The 25219-nt window shown below is 48.0% G+C and overlaps 1 protein-coding gene across 4 annotated transcripts in view; it reads right to left on the bottom strand.

Moving 5' to 3' along the window:
• Window positions 1–936: 936 nt before the first annotated feature.
• PRDM1 (PR/SET domain 1) overlaps window positions 937–25219 on the bottom strand; it is a 106232-nt gene continuing 81949 nt past the window's right edge. For 3 of the 4 annotated variants that reach the window (XM_064170215.1, XM_064170214.1, XM_064170216.1), the window contains 6 exons: window positions 20420–20668; window positions 13864–13983; window positions 10481–10733; window positions 2725–3833; window positions 2369–2497; window positions 937–1947 (listed from right to left, as the gene is read on the bottom strand). In XM_064170215.1, coding sequence (XP_064026285.1) covers window positions 1372–1947; window positions 2369–2497; window positions 2725–3833; window positions 10481–10733; window positions 13864–13983; window positions 20420–20602 — 2370 coding nt within the window. In that variant the 5' untranslated portion in view covers window positions 20603–20668 and the 3' untranslated portion in view covers window positions 937–1371. Of the gene's footprint in view, window positions 1948–2368; window positions 2498–2724; window positions 3834–10480; window positions 10734–13863; window positions 13984–20419; window positions 20702–25219 lie in introns of those variants that run through there. The other variant, XM_064170212.1, reaches the window with a different exon arrangement.

The following is a 25219-nucleotide window of genomic DNA, read 5'->3' as shown; positions in this document are numbered from 1 at the left end:
CCACTTCTACCCAGGTAAAGTGGGAGAGGAAAATAGAAGTAAAAACTCAACCTCCTTCTCCCTCAGGGAATCTGAACATGTCTCTTGGATTTTTGTTTTGTAATCCCTGGAAGGCTCTGGCCATTAAAAGGAAAAAAAAAAAAAGTAGGAAGAAAGAAACCTGCCCCCCCAAAAAAGCTCCTTTTAGGCAGAATCTGAACAATATTTGTGTGTTTGCTTTTAAACTTGCTCGGTGTTTTCTTTTGGAAACAAAAGAATGGGAGATGTGTTTTTCTTTTGGAAGAGCCACTTTGAGCTGATGCATTCCTTTGGTCATAAAGTTCCAGGATAATCTGTGGGGCTGTGTTGTTTGGTGTTTATTCCCTATATGTTATCCATGGCAGGGAGGTGGTTGCTGTGCCACAGCTGCTCCAGGTAGAGGTGCAGGTAGGAGAATCCCTCTGCTAGCCTGAGAGAGGCTGGGGTAGCAGTGTCTTCCCCTGCTTGCTGCTACTCGTGGTTGGTTGGTTTGGTTTTGGTTTTTATTCTCCTTTGGGATGGTCTGCACATTAAAGTATCTTCAAGCCAACAGATGTAGGATTCTGTATGTCAAACATCCAACTTTGGCAATGGAAAACAACCCACATTTGTTTAAAAGACATCAGTACATAAAACACATTTACTGAAACCCCAATCTTAGGTTCTTAAAACAGATGTGTGTGTGGGGGGGGAAGAGAGAGAGAGAGAGAGAGAGAGGAGGGGGAAAAAGAGAGAGAGAGGAGGGGGGAAAAAGAGAGAGAGAGAGGAGGGGGGAAAAAAGAGAGAGAGAGAGGAGGAGGGGGAAAGAGGGAGAGAGGAGGGGAAAAAAAGGGGGGGAAGAGAGAGGGGGGAAAAAAAGAGAGAGAAGGGGAGGAAAAAAAAAGGGGGAGGGGAAAGGGAGGGAAAAAGAGAGGGGAAAAAAATTCTACAAAGAATGGCCATAAAAGGAAAAAAAATAAACCCCTTTAAAGTCAAAATTACAATGAATTTTCCAGTCATTGTAAACATTTTCCTAATTATTGCTTTTAGAATGATTAATTTGCATAATAAATTACGAAGTACTATCATTGTAAAAATAATTATGGCTAGAGGATTGTCTTTTAGTAACTGGTGAGGCAACGCAGAGTCCTTTGCCCCTTCTTGGTTTCTTTTTATGCCCTGAGAAAACAGTAACTTTGGAGTTCCTTCTTTTCAGCTGGAGAGCGTAGGGACACTACTGTAAGCCAAGATTGCTTCGCAGCATTCAACCTATGTACAAGCAACTGCTACAGGCACCCTGACTTGCCAAGTCATAAATTAAAAACAAAAAAAAAATAGTATCATTTTGCCAAAACAAACAAAAAATTGAAGTCCTTAAGGGTCCATTGGTTCAACTGTTTCTTGCTTGACCTTTACAGGTAACAGAGGTAGTGGGTGACCGTGAGGCAACTTCATAATTGACATATCCGACGACTCGTAAAGGTTGCACCCTGAGGAGATGAGTCCGTTTCCCAGGTTCCTCTGCAGAGATGCTTTCAGGTTAGCTCCTTCCATTTCCCTCCTGAGCATGGTCAGTATATCCTTCTCCACGATGGCTGTCAGGTCGATATTGTCCTCCACCTCTTCCAGCTTGTCGGCGTTGTCGCTGATGTCGAACTTCTCGATCTCCTCGTTGATCCGGTTCAGGTCCTCCGCGGAGAGGCCGGAGGCGGGGGCAGCAGGGCAGTTGCCCTTCAGGTGGACCTGGAGGCTGCAGAGGTGAATGTAGCTCTTGTGGCAGTGGATGCATTTGTGGGGCCGTTCCCGGGTGTGGAGCCGCTTGTGCAGCTTCAGGTGCACGAACTGGGTGAATTTGGCTGGGCAGAGCTTGCACTGGTAAGGCTTCTCTCCAGAGTGGAGCCGCAGGTGGGTTTTGAGATTGCTGGTGCTGCTAAACCGCTTGTGACAAACCTGATGAGGGGGAGGGGGAGTGGCAGAGAGAGAGTGAATGAGTGGGAAGGGATTTGATGGCTTAAATCGCGGATAGCTAGGAGGAGAGAGCAGGACGAAGCAGCAGCTTTTTGTGTCTTGGTGCTTTCTCACACAGGGGAAAAAAGTCCCCCCCTCTTTCATTTAGATATTGCTGAGCAGCTTTGTGAGTGTGGCCCAGGGCAAAGCTCCACCGGCAGATGTGGGTCTAGCAGGCTGGAGGCAGCCCTGCTGTCTCACACAGGCTGCCGCAGCAGGGCTGGGAACGGCTGCGGGACAGACTCCAGGCCTGAGCAGTCGCGGCTTTGTCACAGCCCTCCCCGCGAACCACCAGGAGTGTGCATGAGCCCAGCCGGCCCTTCTGCCTCCCTGGAGAGCTGTGTCTCTGCGGTGTGCTACCTACCTGACACTCGTGGGGCTTTTCTCCCGTGTGTACCAGATAGTGCTTCTGGAGGTGAGCCAGCTGCGTGAAGCCCTTATTGCAAGTCTGACATTTAAACGGTCTCTCCCCGCTGTGTACTCGGAGGTGCACCTAGGGAGAAGCAAAGCAATCATCAAACAAAAGCTCTTTTGGACGGTTCCTGAAGCTAGCAGAAGGCTCCCCTTGCCAAGCTACAACGTTATCTAGTTAACTAGGTGCCATCAGAGCTAAAACTCTGTCTTTGCAGCCACGCTTTCTTGCTGGGGATGCTGTACCCAGGCCAGGCTGACAGTAGCCTGCCTTTCCAGAAGGCTGGTGTCTCATTCTCCACTGCCTACCTTGAGATTGGAGAGCTGGCCGAAGGTCTTGGAACAAACATTGCATTCGTACTTGATCTTCCCATTCTGCTTCTTCAGTGGGTATGGGAGGGTTTTGTACCCGGTCACATTCCTCTTGCTTTTGATGAGATTCATGGCTTCTTCGCCGCCGGTGGCAGCCAGCACCACTGAGGTAGGTTTAGGTTGCATTATGTGTTCTGAGCTGGCTGCCGTGCCAGCCGTGGGTGAGCCGCTGGTGGGGCTGCACGGCTTGTCCTTCATGCTGGCAGCAGCGCCCGTGATGGAGAAGGCACTGTTAGGTGCTGGGATGAGGAAGTCTCTCGGGTGATCAGGCTGCAGCAGTCGGCGGCCTCCTTCGCTGGGCAGTGAGCTGGGCAGGCTGGCAGGGTTCAGCATGGGGTGGGAGAGGCTACCTCCGCTGAGCAGGTTGCCATACAGAGGATACATCCTCGGGAAGAGATTGAAATTGTTGATGCCATTGATATTGTTCAAAGCGCTCAGGTTGTTACAGCTCATATTGAATGGAGGTAACAGGAATTTGGGATAGTGAGGGTTGTAGGATGGCAGAAAGGCAGGTGGGAGGTGGCCAGGGGGTGCATATCCAGGATAAGACCCCAATCCTTCCGAGCCATACGACCCGTTCAAGTAAGAGTAGGGCTCTCTGTGCTCTTGGGAAGTGGGTGCCAGAGGTGAAACCGTGACCCCTGGGCTGCTGTGAGGGCTTGAGCTTTTTAAACTTTGGTCTGGGCTGCTCCTCCCGGAAGGACTCGGCGTAGTAGACGTCTGGATGGGCGAGTGAGTGATGTAGCTGGGTCTGTCCATCCCATATGCTAGGGAAGCTTTCAGATAGTCATCTGGAATGTGAGGTCGGATCGGGTAAACAACTCGAGGGAAGAAACACCTCTCCGGGCTATAGTTCTTGCGCAAATCGTCCAAGTCTTTTTCTGGAGTAACTGGTGAAATGTTGCTCTGGTAGAAGTCTTTTCCCTTGGGAGGATTGGATTCCATTTTCAGGATTTCTTTCACGCTGTGCTCCTTCTTTGGGACGCTCTTCTGATAAAGCTCATCTTTATCAGCGCTGTGCTGCTTTGGATTCACGTGGGTTTGTGCTGAAACACCAAGGCAAGGTAATGATTAGATAAGGCCAGTGTCATTATCCCTTTTCAAAACACAATCTGACTCCTGCAAGTTTAGTGGGAAGGAAAGGCCCCTCTCAGAGGTGAGCAGCCATTCAGCTGCCCCCCAGAAAGCCAATTTCTGAGTGAAGGAATGCCTGTGGGTGTGAGTGTTAATCAGAGCATCGTTAATCGATGGGATACGACTCCTTTGCAGGGTCTTAGCCTCCACTTTGCAAATGAATTTCACCTTTCTTTCTCCTTACAGCTTTGCTGTCCAGTGACTGGTGGGGCGGACTGCTAATAAACACAGTAAGGAGCATTTGTTTGCGATGCAGGTCTAAGAGAAGGACTTTGCAGAAGGCAGGCTCCCAGAAACGTTCCTCAGTAAAATAACAAGGCATGACAAATCGGCTTTTGCCAAACCACAGCACTCACTTCACCAGCCAGTTCAATTACTTACAGTACCCAAAACCCCATGGCTGGCTAGGATGAAAGCCTTCTTCAAAGAGAAGGTATTCTCCATCAGTAAACAGATCATTACTCATTAAATATACTGCTCAGGAACATCTACAACAAAGCAGGCTATTTACTGCAGATTTCTGTGGCATTTGGTCTATGCAAAACTCCTCTGCTTACAGCTGTGCTTCATAAAAAAAAATGCTGAAGCACAGCAAAAGAAAGCAAGACTGGTTGGCTCCAGCTGAGGATGAAATGCACTTTAACAAATAAGGGAGGGTGGTGGAGGGGAGAAATATGTATTTAGAAGGAAACAGAAGCTAGCATCCACTTGGTTCAGTTCAGAGCATACACTCTCTGAGGGACTCTACCTTGTTATCTAAGCGTAACAGAAACAGGACCCTGAAAGATGACTTCAGGAGAAATAGAAGCCTGCTTTTGCCTAATCTCTCAAAGTCTATAGTAATATGATCTTGAAATGGTGACTTTTAAGATATTTCACTACAGAGGAAGAAAACTACAAGAAGGTTTCATATGTTTGTGGTTAGTTAGGTGCAAGGTTTTCCATCAGGAGGTACAAGTCAGCACCAATAGGTTTGTGACTTGCAAGTGTTGCAGCCCTTTAACCCGATTCTCCCTTTGTGGCTGCCTGTCCTTCCTTCACTAGCTGAGGTGAGAAAAGATTATGCTTTTCTATTTTTTGGAGGACCATTTCAACCCAGAGAGGAAGATGGAAAGAGGCAATGACCACACAGCTTTCACCAAGGATTCTTTGCTTCGCTATTCACTGCCCTGATGGAATCTATCCTTTGGCAACATTACCCTATAAGGCAAAGAAACAGGCATTTACTAACTGTACCTAAGAAAACAGCTGCTTTCAAAGCATGCTTCAGCTCACAGCAACTGACTTTTACAGCAGCATCCTTTCTCAAACAAACAGCAGACCAGCAGTAAGCAAATTCAGTTTAAGATAATGTGGGCAGCTTCTGTAATTTCAAGCTGCAGTGAAAAGCAACTGGAGAGTTATGTTCCACTAAAACATCTGGGACAAACCATAGGGTGTGTTGTACAGCAAACACGCAGGCACAGAACCATGAAGGCAGCTTCCCATTTGCTTCTCTTGTTGTTAAGGTTTAATGCAGAGCTCCTTCAAAAATAAATTAGTAACAGGTTGCACTGTCTGGCACTGAAAAGTCAACTCCTTTCTTTGGTCGTTCTGCACACTGGTAACTCATTTTCTAAGTGTCCACCCAGATTTTGGGGTATGGAGGGCCTGCTAGGTTCACACTGGCACTGTGGATAATATTATCTACATCTTCTTATCAGCTGCCTGTCACCACGCCAGCATCTGAGAGCAAACATTCCTGGTGACGCTATCAGCACGGGGAAGTATCCGGGAAGTATTGAAAGCTGGGCAGGGGTGGGGGAAGCAGGACTTGTGAAGACTTGCAGCAGAAAAAATAAATAAATACCACCTTATCAGGTCCATATCAGTTTCCCAGTGGGGTCTGTTGAGCAGGAAGTTCAAATTGACACTTTTCTCTTAAAAAAAAAAGAAAAGCCGGGGGGAGGGGAAGAGGAAGGAGAAGTGCTGCTGGAAAAGCGATAGAAAACCAGGGCTGCTGCAGCTGGAGAAACGGCCCCTGCTGGCACAGGGTTAAGCACTAGGGTGGGGACAAACATGCCTCACAGGCTGCAGCAAGCCGACAAGTGACAGAAAAGAAGCTCACATTGAGAACCTAACTTGCTTTGTATGACAGGCACATGTCCCCACTTGACAGACTAAAGCAATCTGCTCTCCCCTTCCCTTCGGAGTTTCCCCTCCTCCTAATATCCACATCCAGGCACAAGTCGCACTGTTTAGAGATTATTTTCAAAGTCTAACTGAGAGGTCTTTAGTTTGCAAACTATCTTTGGTCCATAAATCCCCTCTTGGCTTTTTCCATTAGTACCTGAGCACGAGGGATGCTTAGGAATACCAGAGAGAACAAAACATTGACAAGTGTGTCAGCACTGTGTAAAATGAGAGAAGGTAATGTTGGGGGCCAAGGAGAGGTTCTCAGGTTTTAGGCTGAATGTGGATTTAAAGCAGGGCTGAAACGGATTGAGAGGTTTACGACCTTTCTAGTTGCTCTTAAAGGAGCCATACTTGAAGGTTAAAGGAATGTATTTCTTATAAATCAATTTCTTCTTAAGACTTAAATTTAAGTTCTTACTCATCACAGTGTCTCACTCTCCCTCTCGAAATGCATTTCTCCCTCCCACCCCTCTTAGACACGTAAATACACTAAATATAGGCACATCCAAGCTCTGTCTAACTTCTGTGGTCAGAGAGATACAGAGAAAAGAGGCTCATGACAAAACAAGAACAGTGCAGCTGCATTTCTGAGTTACTGATCTGGGGGAGAAGGGAGGGGGGAAAAGAGAAAGAAAAAACCCCAAACGTGCCTTTTGAGGAGCCTGATCCACTTCTAACAGAGGTCTTCAGAGCGTTTGCTCAGATCTGAGATTAGTGAGTGTGTGCAAGAGGAAAAGGGGAAAATTCCTCTTAAGTATTAATAAAACTCGAGGGGCTGCCTGAAGTCGCTCCAGTGTGGGTGTTCCAGTTGCTAGAACCGCTTTGCTCTCATTTCCTATACTCTGAGCTGCAGCCCAAGAGAGACTTCATAAAAACAGTGCTCTGTCTCTTTCTAAAAGCTGGAGAAACGGTTGTAGGCAGCCAGCAACTTCAGCAGTAATTTCAGGAGTGAGATGGCACTGAGCAGGTCGAGCAGCGCAGCCCAATTGTGCCGATTCACATTTTCGATCTAAATTAAGCACCTCTTTTGCTAGTAGGGAGAGAACCTCGAAGTTGTGAGGCAGGCAAAACCAAAAGAGTGGTTCCACTCAAAATGAGAGTGGGGACCAGCATTTACAAGTATATGATTTGATCATCTGTTTTCTAAATGTGTCCAAAGCAGGGTGACACATCCCTTTGAAAGCGGTTTGCACAGAGAAAGCCTTTTAGGGAGCCTTCAAATCATCCTCAATACCAAGTCAGCTTTAGCCCACAGACTCTGGTTTTGTGAAGACAACCTTTCATATCATTTCAAAATCATTTTCCTGAGCCCTTTTGAAGATTCCAGGAGGGTTTGTTTTTTTTTTTTTTCAAAGCAAGTGCAGATGTTTCCTCTCAACCCAAATAGAAAAGCTTCAAAACCAGAAAGTGAAACTGCCCAGTAAACAAAAGGGAAAGCAAGCAGCAAGTGCTTAACTAATGGTCAGCAGGAAGAAGAAGAAAAGGATAAATCACTTTTAAACAACAATCTGCAGAGAATCAGAAAGGTTGCAAATAATTTAGCCTGGCTGAACCTGCCAGTGAAGCAAAAAGATTGCTCAATGTTTTGTAAATGTGCAAATTGCCTCCCCCTAGCTCAACCTTTCCTTCTGAAGCTTGACCAGAAGAAGATGTCACCTGCCTGCACTTGACTGAGGAGACAAACATGACATGAGCAGCAGGAAGTTGCGTCATGTGATTGCAGTACATGAGTGCTATTATCAAATAGTCACGTCCTGACTCAACGCAATTGTTTGGGGGGTTTTGGTCTGGTGGTTTGTAGTTTGCTTTTTTTTCACCTGTTAGCCTCTCCACCCTCCACCCCAAAATAAAGATGAGGCAGGAGTGAAATGGTAAACTATGCAAAACACCTGAAGCAAATTATTTCAGTCTGTTTGCTAGTCCATGAGGAGCACATCCCAGAGTAAAAGACATCTGAGGGCCCAGCTGAATGAGGTTAAGTACATTTAACAAATTACCAAAGACTGCTTTTGTGGTCAGCAGAATCTAGAAACCTTGTGCTTATTGCACTAGAAACCATTTACTGGACAACAGCATCATCTCAAGGTGGCACATCTCAAATCTTGATAGAAAGACCCAACATCAGTGGCCTCAAAACAGGCAGGAAGGAGAATGGGATGGTTTGAAACGAGACTGAGTTTCCACCACTGGGATAATGTGGATATTGTGCAACTCCTGCAGGCACTTCAACATCCAGTTACATAGCTCCACTTGGAGCTAATCACAGCCATGAAGGGAGGTGTGTGCTCCAGCGTCTGAAGGGCTGGGTCAAAGGCCCCAGTTCAAGAAAACACAGAGGACAGGGTTAAAGCCATAACTAAGTCCATGCCTAATTGCTGCCTTCAATCAAGATGCTTTCCTTCTACAGCACCAATGAACTAATGCTGGGGAAGTTACCTTTAATTTGAAAGTTTGCTGTTACAGAGGCAAGTAGATGTTCTGTGTGGATGTGTAAATATATTTACGCTCTCAAGTGGTAGTTCTCTCATTTTTGAGGCCACTAATTACAGGAAATAAAGCCAGAGAAATTCTCTCATACATTTTTCCACAGAGGCCCTTCCCACTCAGGTGCTTAAAGTGGAACTGAGGTGCTGAACTCCCAAGACCGTGATCCCCAACCCCCTGAGGCACCTAAAGCAGCTGCCTATATTTGAAGTTGGCAAGACTGGAAGCTCTCTGTAGGTGTGTGTCCCAGGTGGCCTCTCCTGTGCCGTGCTGGGCAACCAGCCAAGGCACAGCTCGTTCAAAGCCTCCCGCAGGCACCAACATGCTCTGCACAGCCAAGATGAGAGGGAGGGAGCTGGGCACAACACACCACTGCCACAGGCTGGCAGTGCTGCTGCCCCACACAGTGGGAGGGAACTCTGACTTCAGCCTGCACCGGGACCTGGACCCCAACCTTCCCTCCCTCTTCCTCAGAGGATGCCAAAACCTTCAGCCTTGGGCTGGGAGAGGCAGCAATGCTTGCCTGCTGCTGAGGAAAGCCAAGCCACTTTCAACCCCAAGTTATTTTGCAATCATTTGGATGGAGAGAGCTTTCCTGACTTTCTAGCAGGCTGAATAGGTCAGAGGGGTCCCCCTAAGCAAGATGCTGTTAAGATGTTTTGATGGGGTCTGCAGCAGGTGCAGGATGCACCTGGGGACAAGCCTTTTGCACTTTATTCATAGGTGAATATGGCATTGGGCACTTTGGCCAGGTTTGGGACAGAGGGAGAGGCTGGAGAGGCAATAGAATGCTTGCTGGTTTTAGATTTGCTTAGAAGAAATGGCCTGGGAGGAGAGAATAGAGAAAAACTGAACAGTGCTCATACTGACTTTCAACTCCTCTAGCTCCAGTGCTAATGCTGGGAAAACCATCCTTACTTCAGCTCTTGCTACAGGGCCTTCAGCAAGTACTGAGAAATCTGCCCTTTCAAACGTTAAGGCGGAACTACACAACTATTGCTCAAGATCCTGCCTCTTTAAATCCACTTTTACAGCTTTTTCTTCAAATTTCAGTGTAGGCACTGTCAGAAGGACAAGAGAATGGTCTGCTCTAGCTCAGATCAGCTAACAGGAAGACAGGCATCCTAAAATTCAAATCACAAGTCAGCAAGAACTCTTTTGAAGGGGCTTTGAGTGAGGTGCTAGGCAGTGATTAAGCTATGAGTAAAGCACTGAGGCTGGAAATGGTCAGAAACCACAGAGGAACATGAAGATAAACTCCTGGAAATACCTCTTCCCCCTGCTGCCAGCACTACTATTTTTGAACAGAAAATGAAAGCTGTGATACACAGCCAAGAAACAGGGACAAAATGAGCTTAAAGAACGAGTCACCAGATGAGAAGACCGCAGGAGGTTTGCTCCCATAAGATAAGTAAGAGTAGATGCAAGGTTCAAAGGGTACTGTGCAGTCAACATGTATTTTGTCAGACACCTAGACAGAGTCTCAGCACAGGGCCACTTCCTCCAATAGTGAGGGCAGCCCTTTGGGAGCAAGATTGGACAGCTTTGAGTATATGATGTCGAAGCAGGCTTCGGCTCAATGCAGTACAAGGCCTGGACTTGGAAAGCTTTAAAGTAACCCAACATCTAGGGCTCTGAGGGCAAAGGACATATTCAGCTTGCCTGTCCAGACTTTCAGACTGTAAACCAATAACTGTTCAGACTTTTTATGCTCTGTTTACATTTGAACAGCCACAAAGAACTCCTTCTGTTGTGTTGGGTTTAATTCCCTTTTTCCACTCCAAGCAGCCTACTGTGACACAACAGATGATGCAGCTGTATAATTATACAACTTATTATTAGATCATATAGGCAGAAGAGACATTGCTAGCATTCCTTGTTCATACTGTAATCCACTTACTGAGGTTCATCATTGTCAGCTCTCTGGAGGAGGGATAGTGCAGCCTCTCTGCAAAGTCTCGGCAGTACCACACAAGCAGCTCTTGGTTGGCAGGGATGGGCTTGATGGTGTAGAAGTAGATGTTCATTCCATTCTGACAAGCAGCCAAGTTCTGTTCCTGAACAGAGTAGCCAGGGTTTACATAACGCATCCAGTTGCTCTTGTCCTCGTTAAATCCATCAATGAAGTGGTGAAGCTCACCACTCGAATAGATCTGGAACAGAGAGGAAGTGCTCGTGAGGGTGTGCGCTCGCAACAAGCTCTGTGTGAGCACAGCGTCCTGGGGCACAAACAAGAAAGCTTCTTTTTCCCTACAGGTAGGTACTGCTGGAAGAATTGAAGCTGGGTTCTGCCTTTCCACCTGTGTTATCCTCTGTGTTAACAGAAGAGCTGCTTATTCAAAGGCCACAGTCACCTTTTCCTTTCTGCCTAGCCCATGCCTCTACTAGTACGGACACATCAGACCCAAAATGTGAAAGGCAGAGCACTCTCCCTGTCCCAACAGTCCACCCTGGAGTGCTTTTCCTGGTGCTATGATCAACAAGTGAGTGATGCTAATGACTGCAGGTCTGAGTGCATGCTTGCATTAATGCTTTGAGTCACCTGTGTATAAGGCTGTGCTACGTCAGAGTCCTCCTTGCCTTTTTCTATGGCCTCTGTACTTGCAGTTTCCTACCACCTCCACCCAAAGGTTTAAACTATGCAAACATCCTCCACACCCCCCCACAGAGTCCTAAAGCAACACTTGCTCATAGTTGGACTGTAACCCTTTTGTGGAAGGGCTGGGCGAGGCAAAGATGAACTTCACCTGCCATAATAAGGAAGACCTAGAGAGGGGCTGGCCGACAAGAATTCACTTTTCCTGTAGAGAGACATGTCCTGGCTTGTCCACAGAGGGGAGAGACAACCTGAATCTGACAAATGGGAGGCCTTGGTGGGGAAAAGAAATGCCAACCACTGAGAGAAGCTACTGTTTCTTTAAGAGGCAAAATTAAGAATATTAGCTCTTCTCCAAGGGAAAAAGAAGAAAATCGAGACAAATCCAGGAGGCACATTTGCTAAAGACAGGTCCCTTGCTCGTGGTGGCGAATAGCTCTGTGCTGGATGAAATGGGGTTCCTGAGAGTCACAAAACTGATGACTAGGCAAAAGCCAGACACTGGAAGCAGGAGCAGCTGGCACCGTCCATGCACCTCGCCGAGCAGGAAATGCCTTTCCAAAGGGCAGACAGAGCTTATCTCAGAGGGAAAACACTCAGTGGTGTATTCCTGTCTTGGTGCTCACACCAGCGTCTTTTGCACCTACCTGGCTGGGCAGCAGGCCCCGCGGGCACCCGCTGGCCAGCCGGGACCTCTTCTCTTCTCTCCGAGAGCCACCAGCAGAGAGGGGTGAGGCAGCCTGGCCCTTTAACGGGGGCAGTAAACACCAGAATCACTTTCTTTAAGAGTAACTTCCTGTAAACTGAGAAGGGGGAAATACATGTGGCCTCATCAAAGCGGCTTGCGAGAGATTCTGCGGTGTGTTTGTTATGAGAAAATGGAAGAGCGCCGGGCGAGCTGTGCTGCATCAAGAGGAGCCTTCGGGTTTCTCTGCTCACCCCGGCTCGCAAACTTCCAGGAACGCGGGGCTGCGGCGCTCGACACCCGCTGCTGCTTCCCGCAGCAGCCCTCCGCCGCTGCCACGGCAAGGCCACGATGCGGCGAGGAGCAGCCATGCTCCGGCCGAGGCGAAGCCACCCCACCGGGCTCCCAGCTCTTCTGGGGCAGGCAGGGCCAGATGTGCTGAGTCACGGCACGGTTCCCAGAAATGACGTTGGCTCCGCTCCCCTTGCGCGGGCAAGGCGCAGGCAGCGTCCCCCCGCGCACGCAGCAGATGTTCCCGCTCCTGCCAGCAAGCCCAGGATGCCTTTAACAACATGTGGGAAGTTATCTCCCACAATTTCCTTTGCATATGCAAGTCTGTGTGAGAGCCCGAGGAAGGAATTCATTTTTTGGTGTAGCAGCCTGTCTTGAACGCATCAAGAGATTATAGCAGGGAACTTAACGATGCTTAGATGGCTCCTAGGATATTATTTCCAAGGATGCTTCCGCACTGAGGCTTAAAATCTCATCATGGGAATGATGTCACCTTTCTCACTGCAATATAGAATGAAGTCCTGCAAGATGGCTAGCAGCCCCTCTTCCCAGTGTCTCATTAACAACCAGCAGGGCTGGGGCTGGTGTAGTGGTGTCACCTATGCCAGACACAGGCTCCCAAAAGATTCAGCTACAAGAAGCAAGCCTCATGAATGCGAAAGCAGCTGCCTGCTTGCTAAGAGCACTCATGCAAATAACTGCCTGTGCAATGCTCTATTACACTGCATACAGACAACATGAGAAAACCAAAATGATGCAATTAGGTAGGAAGAAAGGGGTGTGGGGAGCGCTGGTGCTTGCCCTGTGTTTCACCTGGATATGAGGTCAGGATGTTGCTAAGGTAGGCACCTGGGCACAGAGGCTTGGATATACTCCCAAATCCGCTGATTTAGACACAACCTAAATGGCTAGAAGGCAGCAAAACAAAGCCATGGAAGGAGATGAGGCTGAATGTTCTCTAACAATTAATAATGGGTCTGAAAGGAGACTGAGGATTATGTGAACTGATAAACTAGAAGTATATTCCCCAGCACAGATTTCCCAAGCAAAAACTAGCTAGCTGGTACTGCCTTCCAGCTTATACTAGAGAGTACAGATGAGGCATCACCTCTGGTTTGTCTGCCAGCAATGGATTTTTCCCTTGACTAAGAGCAGTAGGTCTGTGATACTGTGAAGAGGACTACAAAAGCTTATGACTTGAATGATGGATGCTGAAGACCACTACCACTGTATTATAGCAGTTCTATTCAGAATGGAAAAGGAAAAAATGCTACAATATGCATGATATTTCCAGAGTAAAAGATCATGCAGTACTTTTAAAGCTTCTTCAGAGATGGAAAAAAAAAACCAAGGATAGGTGATATTTGCAGAAAGGAGGCCTTTTCACTCTGAAGAAATGCAAAATCACCTGCCCTTACTGCAAGAAGCAGAACTATTTCTTTACACACTCAAGTACTGATCTGTTCCAGAAGACAGAGCCAGGAGAAGAACTATGCATCTCCTCTGCTCTCTCTCTGTCCCTAAAATCAAGGCAACCAGGCGTTTCTACTCATCTTAGCTCACCCTACAGACTCTGTTGGCGCCTGGCAGCGGACCACAGTTGCCCCCTGCACTCAGAGAGTTGTGAAGCAGGAAGTGACCCAGCTTCTCAGCTGTACTCATTTAGTGATCTGCTTACTGCCACAACATGGTGCTGTTTTTTCCTGCTTACCCGCCAGAAGTATTTTCTGTTTGCATTCTTGGGAACCGTATCGCTGGTGTAGATCTCTCCTATCAGGGGTCCGAAGCGCGTTCCTTTTGGGATGTACTCTTTGCTTATCACTCCAGTGACCTACAAGAAGAGCAGCACAAGATCAGTTCCTCGCCAGCAGAAATCGAAAGGTCTTCCTTCCTCTCCCCTGTCCCTCGAATTAAACAAGGTAAAGAAATCAATGCAAGATTTCTTTTGGTGATGGTTCAGCACAACAGAAATAGATTAACAACGGCGCTGGGTGTGACAGGACCAGCTTTGGTAGACACCAGCACCTTACCACATATACAGAAGCCAAAGTTGAACACTGCCTGAAAAATGTGTTCTGTAAAAATACATTTACAAAGAGGAACGGCAAGAGAAATGTACAGAGACTGTCAAACACCTTCTGAAGTAATTTCTCCTGTCGGAGGCAACTCCCACAAGTGTAGTTCCAGCAAACAAAAATAGTCAGCAGCTCTCAATCGCTTCACTGCTACAGAGCTCACTTTTCTAGTAAGTTAGGAACTGGAATGACTGTTCCTCCAGATCAAAATGAAACCTCCCTCCACACAATCTTCTTCACTCTAACCCCATCCTGATAGCTAAAAGGAGAAGAAAGAGAGCAAAGAGGAAAAAAAAGCCCAAACCCACAGTTCTCTCAGCAGCGGACAGTGGCATACCAAGGAGAATCTGAAATGGCTTTGGGACAGGTACTCACAGATCACTCTCCTTTATAAAAAGGAGGCAGCAGTTCCAGTAACATGGCAAGTGGGTTTGGTCAAAAAGGCGTAAGGGTTTTGGTGAAAATGCTAGGTCTAAGAAATGTACTCTACTTGTGCAGCTTCCTTCTTGACAGTAATTACACCCAAAAAAGTCACTGACCACAAATCAGGAAGCAATTCATCATTATTCAGAAGAACGTGCCTTGGAGTAACCCTTTGCAAAACACTGCTGAGTTACTGTGCTTGTCTCTCTCTGTTCTTCACCAACCTTTTTCATTTTATTGTGTCCAAACAATGTTAGGAAAACAGTGGTTCTGTAAACCCAACCTCCCAAGCCTTTGCCAGACCAATAGTGGGGAAAAAAGGAAGATAAAAAGCCTGTTACTTCAGTATCAGAATCAAACTCTTATAGCAGAATATCTTACTCCTGTCGCCTTGCTGCTTGTCTTTTGGCTCACCAGCATTTCAAACAAGACAGCAGCAGCAGAAGCAGTTGACCAACATTAAGAGTTGGGATTACTGCTGTCTGTGTCCCACAAGGAATCAACCTTCTTACCAAAGCAGCTTAGCACTCCACAAACCCTGCAGAGAGCTCACTTCAAGAAGTATTTCTTTTTCTTAACAGTCCTTCGCAGCAAAGGACAGTAAAAACCCTGGGCTGTAGAGAGCACCTCATAAATTAGCTAAGCCTTCTCATGCTGTATTTTCTTTATGGTATCACCCTTGGTGTGAGAGAGGGAGAGAGAGAAATAGCTGCCCGTGCTGGTCAAGATTAAAAATCCCAGTAAACATCTAACGCCTACCATAATTTCATGTTAAATGTCAAAATACAAGGGACAGATAACAGCTATGGAATCAAGGAGGTAATCCACCCGGAAACAGATTGCTGGGTGTATGTGGTGGCTGTTTGTGCTTGTCTGTGTTTCAACATACTACCAAAAAAATACCCAACCTATATATATATATATACATGTATACATACATACAACATCATCAGTAGAGGTAGTTAAATGCTCCATCGATCTGTGCATCTGGACTGAAGAGAGAGGAAAAAGGGCTTCCAGAAAATTTCCTACACCTACCACAAGCTGAAACAAGCTCAGTGGCTTGGTTTTATTTTTGTCTTGCTTGTACATTTCTCATAGAGAGCTGAAAAAGGCAGATGTTCTTCTCGTCTTCCCCATATATCTTGATTTACATCCAACTGCCCTCTCATGAAAAGTTCACAACCAAGCTACCAGCACACCCGACCAGTTTTACTGCATGGGAGCCTGAGTTTTTTCACAGTTTTAAAATATCTTGGCCATAATTAAGATGACTTTAGTGAAATTCTCAGAATCTCTAGAAATCACTCCTCAAACCAGTCAGTTTGAAACACTCACTGGTGTCTCTGACACAGCAGATACTTTTGGGTATCCATCTTACATGCAGCTTTTGCTTCTCCCCTGGCACAGCTGAACACGAAGCCAATTTCTCACCCTGCCCCAACAAAGGGGTTATTTTGGTAGAGAATGTTCTGCACATCCATGTATGCCAACACCGAATTTTTGCTAGACCACACTAAAGCCGACCTTTAACCGAGGACGCCTCTCTGGTCAGCACTTTTGGCCCCCCGTGTGCCCCCACAAGCTCAGCTGCCGTGGTGGACGAGGGGTACCCACGTCCAGAGCTCAGGGAAAGGCGTCTGCGGGCTGCCGAGGAGCTGTCTCGGGGCGGCATTTCAGACTTGCGTCCACCAGGTGTCCTTCAGCACATTGCTGCCTCTCGGCGATGAGCCCTTCCCGAGCAGCCCGGTGGCAGAGACCCACGGGCGACCGTGCCCCGAGCTCGCTGCCCGCTGATAAAAGCCCACTCAGGGGCAGTGCGCAGCCGCCTGGGTCCGAGCCGTGCCCTGCGCGGTTTCAGACCCATTTCCTCTCTACAGACACCTACCTGCCCGCTCTTCCTTCCAGCTCCAACTTCCAGCCCACTCGAAGCGGGCCGCCTGACACGTTCTCCCGGTCTGGAAAGAAGCGTTTCCAGGACAGGAGAACTGAGCCGGCACCTTGCAGCCTCAAGGACGGCTCCTGACACTTCGTGCCTCAGCGGCTGCTGCCGAACCCGGACTGAGCTCGCCCAGCCGAGCTGAGCCGGGACGGAGCCGGACGGCGAGCGAGGGCCAGCCGCGACCTGCATGCGCTGTAGCGGCGCTGCCCGGCCCGGGGAGCTCGGCGGGGGGAGCCCGGAGCCAGGAGCAGCCCGGGACGGCGGCAGCGGCCCTGGAACTGACCAGGGTCCTAATGCGGCGCCGGGGGCCGGGAGGCGGAAGCGGGGCGACGGGAACGGGCAGGGCTGGAGACCGCCGGGCCCGGAGCGGGGCACGTCCCGTCCTGCCCACTGCCCGCGGACAGCAGGCGGATGGGCTCTGGGCCCAGATCCGACATCAAAAGGCGCTATGGAAGACCCGCGCTCCTACATCTTGTTTGGAGAGAGGGCACTTGGTGTAAATCCGACCCCTCCTCCTGTATTTTGCAATGGGACCACTGCTTCTAGGGAAAACCAACAACTAAACCCCATCGAACAAACCCTTACTGACCTCAATGAAATAACAAGCCTCTCCAAAAGCAAACAGGGAGGGTCTTCACATGTCCTGCAGGAGCAGTTTCGTGTTTTCTTTTAAACTACTAGTTCAGTTACATAAGCCCAGGTAGGTTTTACCTAGTTTTCTAAAAGAGATCCCACGAACGAAAATACTTCCAGGCTGCTTCCTTGGTGATCACAATAAAAGAAACAAAACAGAAGCAATATGGGAAAGCAAGAGTCTGAGGTCAAAGAGGTGCTCTCCCTTAACAGTCTGAAATCATTGCTCTCATCGAAATCACCGATTCAGGGTTTCTCTCTAAGAAACAGGCTTATCAGAGAAAGGCAACAAGTAAAGGCTTTGCTGAGACATGCTCCTGTCAAGCTGACAGACCAGGATGAGGCACTAGTAAGACACAAGACAGCAGAATAACTGGCACTGTCTATCAAGAGGAGCTGCTTGGGCTTTAAGCACTGAGACCAGAGGGGGAAACCATTGGAGAAAAATATTTTAGAAGATCTGTATGAAAAAGATGATTCACATATTGCCTTTCTGGGGCATGATTTTGGTACCGGCATTTCATCATTTTTGGTCAGCTGCTAAAACTGAAGGACGAGATAAATAATTCACGCACAGAAATAAACAAACGACTTCATCTAAGTCAAGCAGCCTAAAATGTTACGAGCAGTAGTAACTCATTTCTTTTTTAAATGCTGACACATACTGTGAACTCACAATGAAAAATGTGTCCTTCAGAAAAATTCCCCGATCGAGATCCAAGAATAAACAAGAGTATGACGCGTCAGGGACTCTCTTGCAAATTCAATAAACCATTAAAGAGGAGTCACTCGTTTCACAAAGCATGCAAGGGAAAGAAAAGCAACCCTCCCCAAACAACAGCAGTTGTACTTCCTCCCTTCCAAGCAGGCATGCAGTATTTTTCCTACTCCAAGTTGGAGATACAATACTAATCGTGACAGTGCCAAGGTTTCATGATCTAATCATGACAGTATTAGCGTTTCACAAGCGATGTATTATATATGTTTTTGTCAATAAACTGACTCAGCATTTAAGACTCTCAACCAGATGAAGCTACACGAAGACAGCTCACATCTGAACCCCATGGCAAACACGCACACTTGCATCCCCCAAAGTCTTACCTCACCCTTTCGCAAGTGAAAAAATCCCCCCCTATTGAGCTGGAATTTGGTGGTTTTCCATGAGGTCAAAACCAGAATCAGGTCCCTTTGCTGACCCTACAAACGCTGATGTGCAGAACAACTTGCACCCAGTCCTGACCCCTCTGAACAAAACCAAACTTGGAAGGTAGCAGGAAAACACTAACATATGACAACAGAAGTTGATAGAATGTGAATGGATTATGCCATTTACAAGTACCTCAGCCTGTAGACAAGCAGCAAAGAACTGACCTGTCTGTACATTCACAGGACTGTAGCATTCACAGAAGGAGGGGGAAAAAGGATCAGGTCGGCTCATTCTTTCAGAGCTACCTTAGGAACACTCATAGTTTGAAAAGTTCTTATTGCTCCTCACAGTAGGTACTGTTCAGCACAAATAAAAGACTGAGGGAAACTCTGGAGAACAAAAGGAGGATGTCCTATATTCAGACTCCCACTAGCAGGGAGCTGCACAGGTCATATTTTACAAGGAAGAACAAGGAATCTTTCAACAACTTCTCTCTCTCCACACCTCTTACACAGAGATGGCAGCAATCCTTCTACCCTGATTCACTGACCTGAGCTATAGCATAAGGAAATTACACCTTGGTGTTTCCAAATAGGACTGGGAATTTTGAAAGCTCCTCGGCTGTCTCCTGCCACGGCAGCAAGACTAAACAGGGGCAGACAGAGCCAGCAACCTAAGCAGCCAATCAGTCACCCGAGCTGTGGTGCTGCGGGCTCATCCTTCAACCAAGAAATCCTCCCGTATCACACAGTGGAGCTGCAGCTCTATCTCCCTGTCTCAGCCAAAGTAAGCCCTATCTAACAGTGCAACACAAAATAAGGGTTCACACCTTTTTTTTCCTCTGGAGTGTGTGTTTTTTTCTCTGCCAAAGTTCTGCAGGGCAGGGCAGGGTAGATGGGAAGAGAAAAGTGATTTTAAAGAGAATTTAGCTTTGACCTCTTACCAAACCTACTAAGCACTTTATTATGCAGTGCCAAGCTAAATTCTGTGGTGCCAATACCCTCCAGCTGGGGGTCTGGCCCTATTTCTGTTTGTGGGATTAAACAAGCACCTACTTTGGAAGAAAATATTTGATAGGCACAGATGAGTGTACCTCTTCTTTTCAGCTCTGTGGTCAGTGTGTTTAGCCAAAGCAGCAGCACAGGTAATAGCTGCTAGACCACAAGTCTCAGCACAAGGAGAAATGAAGGGTTGTCCCTTGGGTTATTACCCCGCCGAACATCACACCTAGCTATAATAGCTACTCTATATGAAGGAGTAAACACAAAACCAAATTGCTCATCCGGGCTCATTTCTTTCCAGCCCTTCTGAAACAACAACAAAGAATGTACCCACTCCAGGGACAAGGATAGGACAGACTCGCACGGTGAGCTACCAGTGAAGATACTGTCCCAGATAAACAACAGTTAATTTAAGCTACGGCCACTCTTCTGTCAAGCTTGTTACAGTTCTACCATCACTTCCTTAACTGACCCGCTGGAGTTTTTAAGAATTTAGGAAGTTGGGAATACAGCAAGCTCATAAAAAAGAATAAAGCAATTTCATAACCAAAGGAAAACCCAAAAAGAAATAATTAAAACATATTTCCAGGAATTTGTTGGTTTGCCTTTTTTTTTTTTTTTACTTCACTCTATTTTTTTTTAAAAGCTATTTATTGGACAAGAGAGGCACTTTAATCTCTGAGCCAGAGGCAATGAATGGTCCTGGCAAAGAGCAGTCTAGAAATTGGCACGGAGGACTACCCCACAGTTTAAATATGCTTATTCAGATGCTGTTCAAATTGTGTGAAAATTTAACTATTTGTAAATTGGTTCAGAATCAGTTTCAGGGCCAGGCTGGCTGAGATTTCCAGTGCAGATATTACATGACACATGACCAGCTCGCAGGTTCTTTAAAGAGTTATTAGGGTCCCAGCGGGCAGCATTTGTTGGTGGTGTTGGGGTGCATGTGCACGTTAAAGAAGGGAAGCCAGGGTGAGCACACACTTTCCAAAGCACTGTGATTTGGCTTGTCTGACTCCAACCTTCCCCAGAGCATTGCCGCTTACCTCTTTGCAGTTAGATGAATATTTGAAAGTCAAGTTCCTTGGCAAAGAAGCCTCTGCCTGAGTTAGGGTGCCTCCATCGGCACTGGGATCCAGCGGGTGATCGTTTACAATGTATGTGCACTTCTCTTCAAAATCAGCTTCTGTCCACAGAGTCATGTCAGCATCCTCCATGTCCATTTTCATTGTCCACTCTCTCCCTTTCACCAGATTCTTGAAACTCACAGCGTCCGAGCTACACTGTGTAGCAGCCTGGAAAATAAGAAAAGAGCCTTTAATCCTCATTGTCCTTCAGTGTTGTGGTTTCCGTTGAGACAGCGTGACTAATACTGCAGTCTGTGACACTTTAAAAGCATACGCAGGATAGTTGGTACAGTTGAGTAATAGCCAAAAAGCAGTGTAAACGAAGCTGCTCTGACTGAAGCAGCGCCTCAGAACGCCAGCCTCAGTAATAATATGGAGCAAACAAAAACAAAGAGGAAAAAAAAATCCCTAGGCTGACAAAAGCTTTACCTTTTCCAAACCCTTTCCTTAATGCCTCAGAATAAAAAAAAGTATTCCATGCTGAAGAAAACGTGGGGTCATGGCCGTGAGACCACTTAGTCGCTTGTGGAAAAGCTGCCTCTGAAAAGTGTCACAAACAAGGAGAGGAAGAGGAAAGGAGCTGCTGTCTGCGTCTGAATGAAGCTAAAAATGGAAAGCGCATGTTGGAAGAGCGGAACCCAGCCTTGCCTCTTCCAAATGGGGAAGCCTGAACTTTCCCACCGGCTTTCAACACACAAACAACTTTCAAAACAACCTGCCCCCCCCCGCCTCCTCCTGACGTCCCCTTATCCTTTGGCATGGAAGGCTGAGAACGCCGACATCCTGCCAGCATCACTGCAGCAGTAACAGCCCTGTACAAAGCACTGCAACACGTTCTCGGGCGGGGGGTGTGGGGGGGTGTGTGGGGGGGGTGGTGTGTGGAGGTGGGTAAAAAAAAAAGGGGGGGGGGGAAAGAGCAAGGGAAATAAATAAAACAATGAAAGTTTTTTCTATCCCTTCTGATTGTGATGGTACCTCCATGAATGACTATCACGAAGTACTGGATAAGAGCCTGGCAGGACAATTCCACCAAGTTCTGCAGCCCCTCTGTCTACCCAGGACAGAAGCAGTGCTACCAAATCCCAAGCAGGGCAGGTTCGGTTCTTAAAGTTCTTTTTGGACTAAAACCTGTGCGTACACCGGTAGCTGGGAATGACCTTCAAGCCCGGCGTAAAATCCCTTCATTTTTCCCTTTCCGATAGGCAAATACTGCAAAATTTACAGCCCTGCTCCGGGAAAAAACGAAACACGAATACTGGAAGAACGCGGTTTCCCGAGGAAGCGGTTAAGGGCTGAGCGACTCCGGGTCAAGGGGAGACCCCCGGTGCCTGCCCCGTGACCGCCCGTCCGGCGCTGGAAAGGCACGATCGAGACTCAGAGACCGAGGCAGGGGGCAGCGGCACACGGCCGGCTCGGACCAGCCCCCGCGCCCTGTGCCGACAGCCGCCGAAGCGAGCGGCGCGATAGTTCCTGACTTTCGGCATTAAAAGGGAGAGAGGAAACTAATAGCGAAACTCGGGGTGGGGGGAGTGAGGGGAACGTGACAGCTCCGCGGCGGTGCGAAAAGGGTTAACGCTGATCACTGGAGCGATCCCGACTCGGGAGAGGCGACGAGGAAACTTGTGATCCGTGCTCCGGCCGCCGGTGCTGCCGGGGAAGGGTGAGCAGAAGGAGTCGCCGGGAAGGTGCGGGGTGAGGCGAGGAGTAGGAGGGTGGTGGTGAGGGGGGAGGCATGGCATTCCTTACCGGGGCAGAATCCGCAAGCGTTTCCACACCGAAGCCCACCGTCGGCGGCAAACCTGGCTCATCTCTACCGAGTAAACATTTCCCCTTCCTTCCAGCGGCCGGGTCCCCGGGAGACTGACTCACACCTCCAGCCGCCGCTCCGCTCCGCTCCTCCCCTCCTGTCAGACACAGGTGCTGCGCTGCCGCCCGCCCTCCGCTGCGCTCTGCTCTTGCCGCCGGGGAACGCTGGGGGGCCGCCTGCCACAGCGCCGCGCGCCGCCCGCTCGCGCACGGCTCGCGCCTCACGCACCGGCCCCTTCCCTCTCCGCTCCCCACAGGGCGGGAGCTGGGGCCGGGGTTGGCTCTACCTGAGGCCCCAGCCCTGGCCCCTGTTCACCGCAGGGAGGCTTTTTGGGGTGTTTGAGTTTGGTTTCGGGGCTTTTTATCTTGTTTTGTTGTGTGGGGCTTTATTCTTCTTATTTTTTTTTCCTCATCCCACTCTCCTCTTTCTTCACAGAGCAGGAGCTGGGGTCAGTGCCTTTAGCTTTGCCTGAGTCCCCTGCCCTACCTCTGCCCAGTGTGCCGTGGCTTTTTCTTTGATCTGATTTGGGTTTGTTTCTGGTTTTTGGTTGGTTTGGGGGTTGGTTTCTTTGTGGTTTTTTTTTTTTGAGGGGTGTGTAATTACTCTTCATTTCATGCCCTCTCCCCACAGGGCAGGAGCTGAGGCTGTCTCTACCTGACACCCTGCCCCCGTCCCACCCAAAGGGGCATTTTGGGGCTGGGGGCTTTGGGTGTATTTTGTTTTGTTAGTTATTATGACTAACATTTATAATTTTTCATCCCCTCTCCCCTCCCCACAGGGCAGGAGCTGAGGCTGGCTCTACCTAAGGACTCTGCCCTGCCCCTGTCCAACCCACAGGGAGCTTCTTGATTTGGTTGGTTTGGTTCTGTTTTGGGTTGGTTTGGGTTTTGCGTGCTGGGTTTTTGTTTGGTTTTGGGATTATTTAATATTAATATTCTCTTCATACCATATTGACCAAGCTGCCCAAGAGAGCTGGCAGGAGGGCGGGCAAGACTTCTCTGCTTCAGAAGCCTCACCACATGCAAGAGAGTTTTTAAGCAGAAATCTGTTTTCCCCGCTATTTTAAGCGCCAGAGAACAACACGTGCCCACTTTCATTTTCCCTCAATTTGACTAGAGCAGGACATTATAAAACTCAACAATTAAAAGGCTCCTCAGGTTCCAGAGCATTGATTAAAACCCTGATTTCAAGTGCTCACTCACAAACCTTAGATGTGTGGTACTATCTGATATGACCAGTTGGGGAGTTTCAGATTTTATCCCTTCCCAGCTTTCTCCTCCTAAATCAGCGCTTGTGAAACGAGTTAGGAAAAGCATTTTGTTTCTTCCTTTAAGAAGGATCTTCCCCCTCTGCCTCAGCACCAGCAGGGAAGCTGACAGAAGCAGGACAGGCAGCATTTGCTAACCCATGGCAAGAAAGCAGAGCACTGATCCCGCACAGGGCAATGCAAGGGGCTGGCTGGCAGCGTGCTGGTGATGGGAGAGGGATTGGCACAGCAATCAGCAGACCCCGGACCGAAAGGTTTTTTTCCCTCCAATCCCAGTCAGCGTGCTGGCTGAAGGAAGGACATCCTGTGATGATGGCATACAATGTCCTGTTTGTTTATTATTAAGAGCATTCCTGCTTCTCATTACCAAACAACCAGATGCCTTACTTCCTTCAGTGGTCCCTGTCTCTTCAGCGAGGCATCCTCAGGCTCAGAGGAACGGTGATGCACAACTCCATTTATAGCCATCCACGAGCCAGTGTGGATGCTAGCTGCTCTGCTGCGAAGCAGCTCTACTGCTCTTCCTTCTTCTCACACTTCTGCAAACACATTTCTCATTGCTTTCCCAGCACTTTACGTGGCAGCTAGCTTCACCTTCTCTTCTGAACACACAGTACACGTAAATTTTGTGGGTGAGCAGGGTACTGTGTATTTCTTCACAGGAAAAAGGGAGAAAGGGGAGCTGGGGAGAAGCCAGCACACTTTATGCAACCAGCTGCTTGTCTCTGACGGACTAACATATCCCTTTCCCTTAACCTACTCCTCCTCCCTCTGGTGAAAAGACCCGTGGAAAGGATTACTTGCCATTTTTGGAGCGTGGTGCTGAGAATAGTAGATCTGTGCAAAGACCTTCCGTGTGTGCTAGCACAGGAGGGCTCCTGGCTGCGGACATAAGTAGGGCAACTGCTAGCAAGTGAGTGCCCTGGCTTAACTTCCACCACAGGGTAATTCCACAAGAGAACTGGCCCGAGCACGAGGCCGAAGGATATAAATGTAATTGGATATATCCAGTAAAACCCAAGCACATCCAAAATGAGGTCTAGGAAGGCTCTGAAGTAGGAAGAACCATTCATTAAAGGAGAGAAATCCGGCCTACTTGATTGGGTTAATTAACTGATGCTGAGTCACCCTGCACAGAACAGAAAAACAATGTAGTCATACTGAAGGTGATTATTTTACTGAAAAATAGTCTCTCTCCGAGAGGCAGCTGCTTCACAGCTTTTCACTTCCCTGTTAGATTGAAAGGGAAAAAAAAAAATATATATATACATACAAACAAAAGGGAGGGGGCCAAGACCCAAAAAAAAGGGTTTCCTTCAAGGGTTGATCTTAATGTGAAGGAGAGTTGGGAGAAAAGTAAATCTGCCTTTCAAGGAGCTCAGAATGCTTTTGGGCTGGAGAAGAAGGAGAAACAGAGATTAGATCAAACCAGATGAAATAAAATATTCATCGGGATGACAGGAGGATGCCAGCATCCCAAGTCAGAGCAGCTCTCTCCCCAGATCCTGGGGAGCTGAGTACAGCCTATGAAGCCTACTGACTGCAAACATCTCCATGGCACACTCACAGGCTATCCTGATGTGAGCTCCAGTGTCTCAGCTAAGCTGAGCCCAGAACTGCTGCAGCACAGAGGAAGGGATTTCAC

The sequence above is a fragment of the Pogoniulus pusillus genome, chromosome 33 (assembly GCF_015220805.1).
Source record: "Pogoniulus pusillus isolate bPogPus1 chromosome 33, bPogPus1.pri, whole genome shotgun sequence".
NCBI classification, from domain to species: domain Eukaryota; kingdom Metazoa; phylum Chordata; class Aves; order Piciformes; family Lybiidae; genus Pogoniulus; species Pogoniulus pusillus.
The sequence above is the reverse complement of the archived record's forward strand: the minus strand, read 5'-3'. Positions and strand labels throughout refer to the sequence as shown.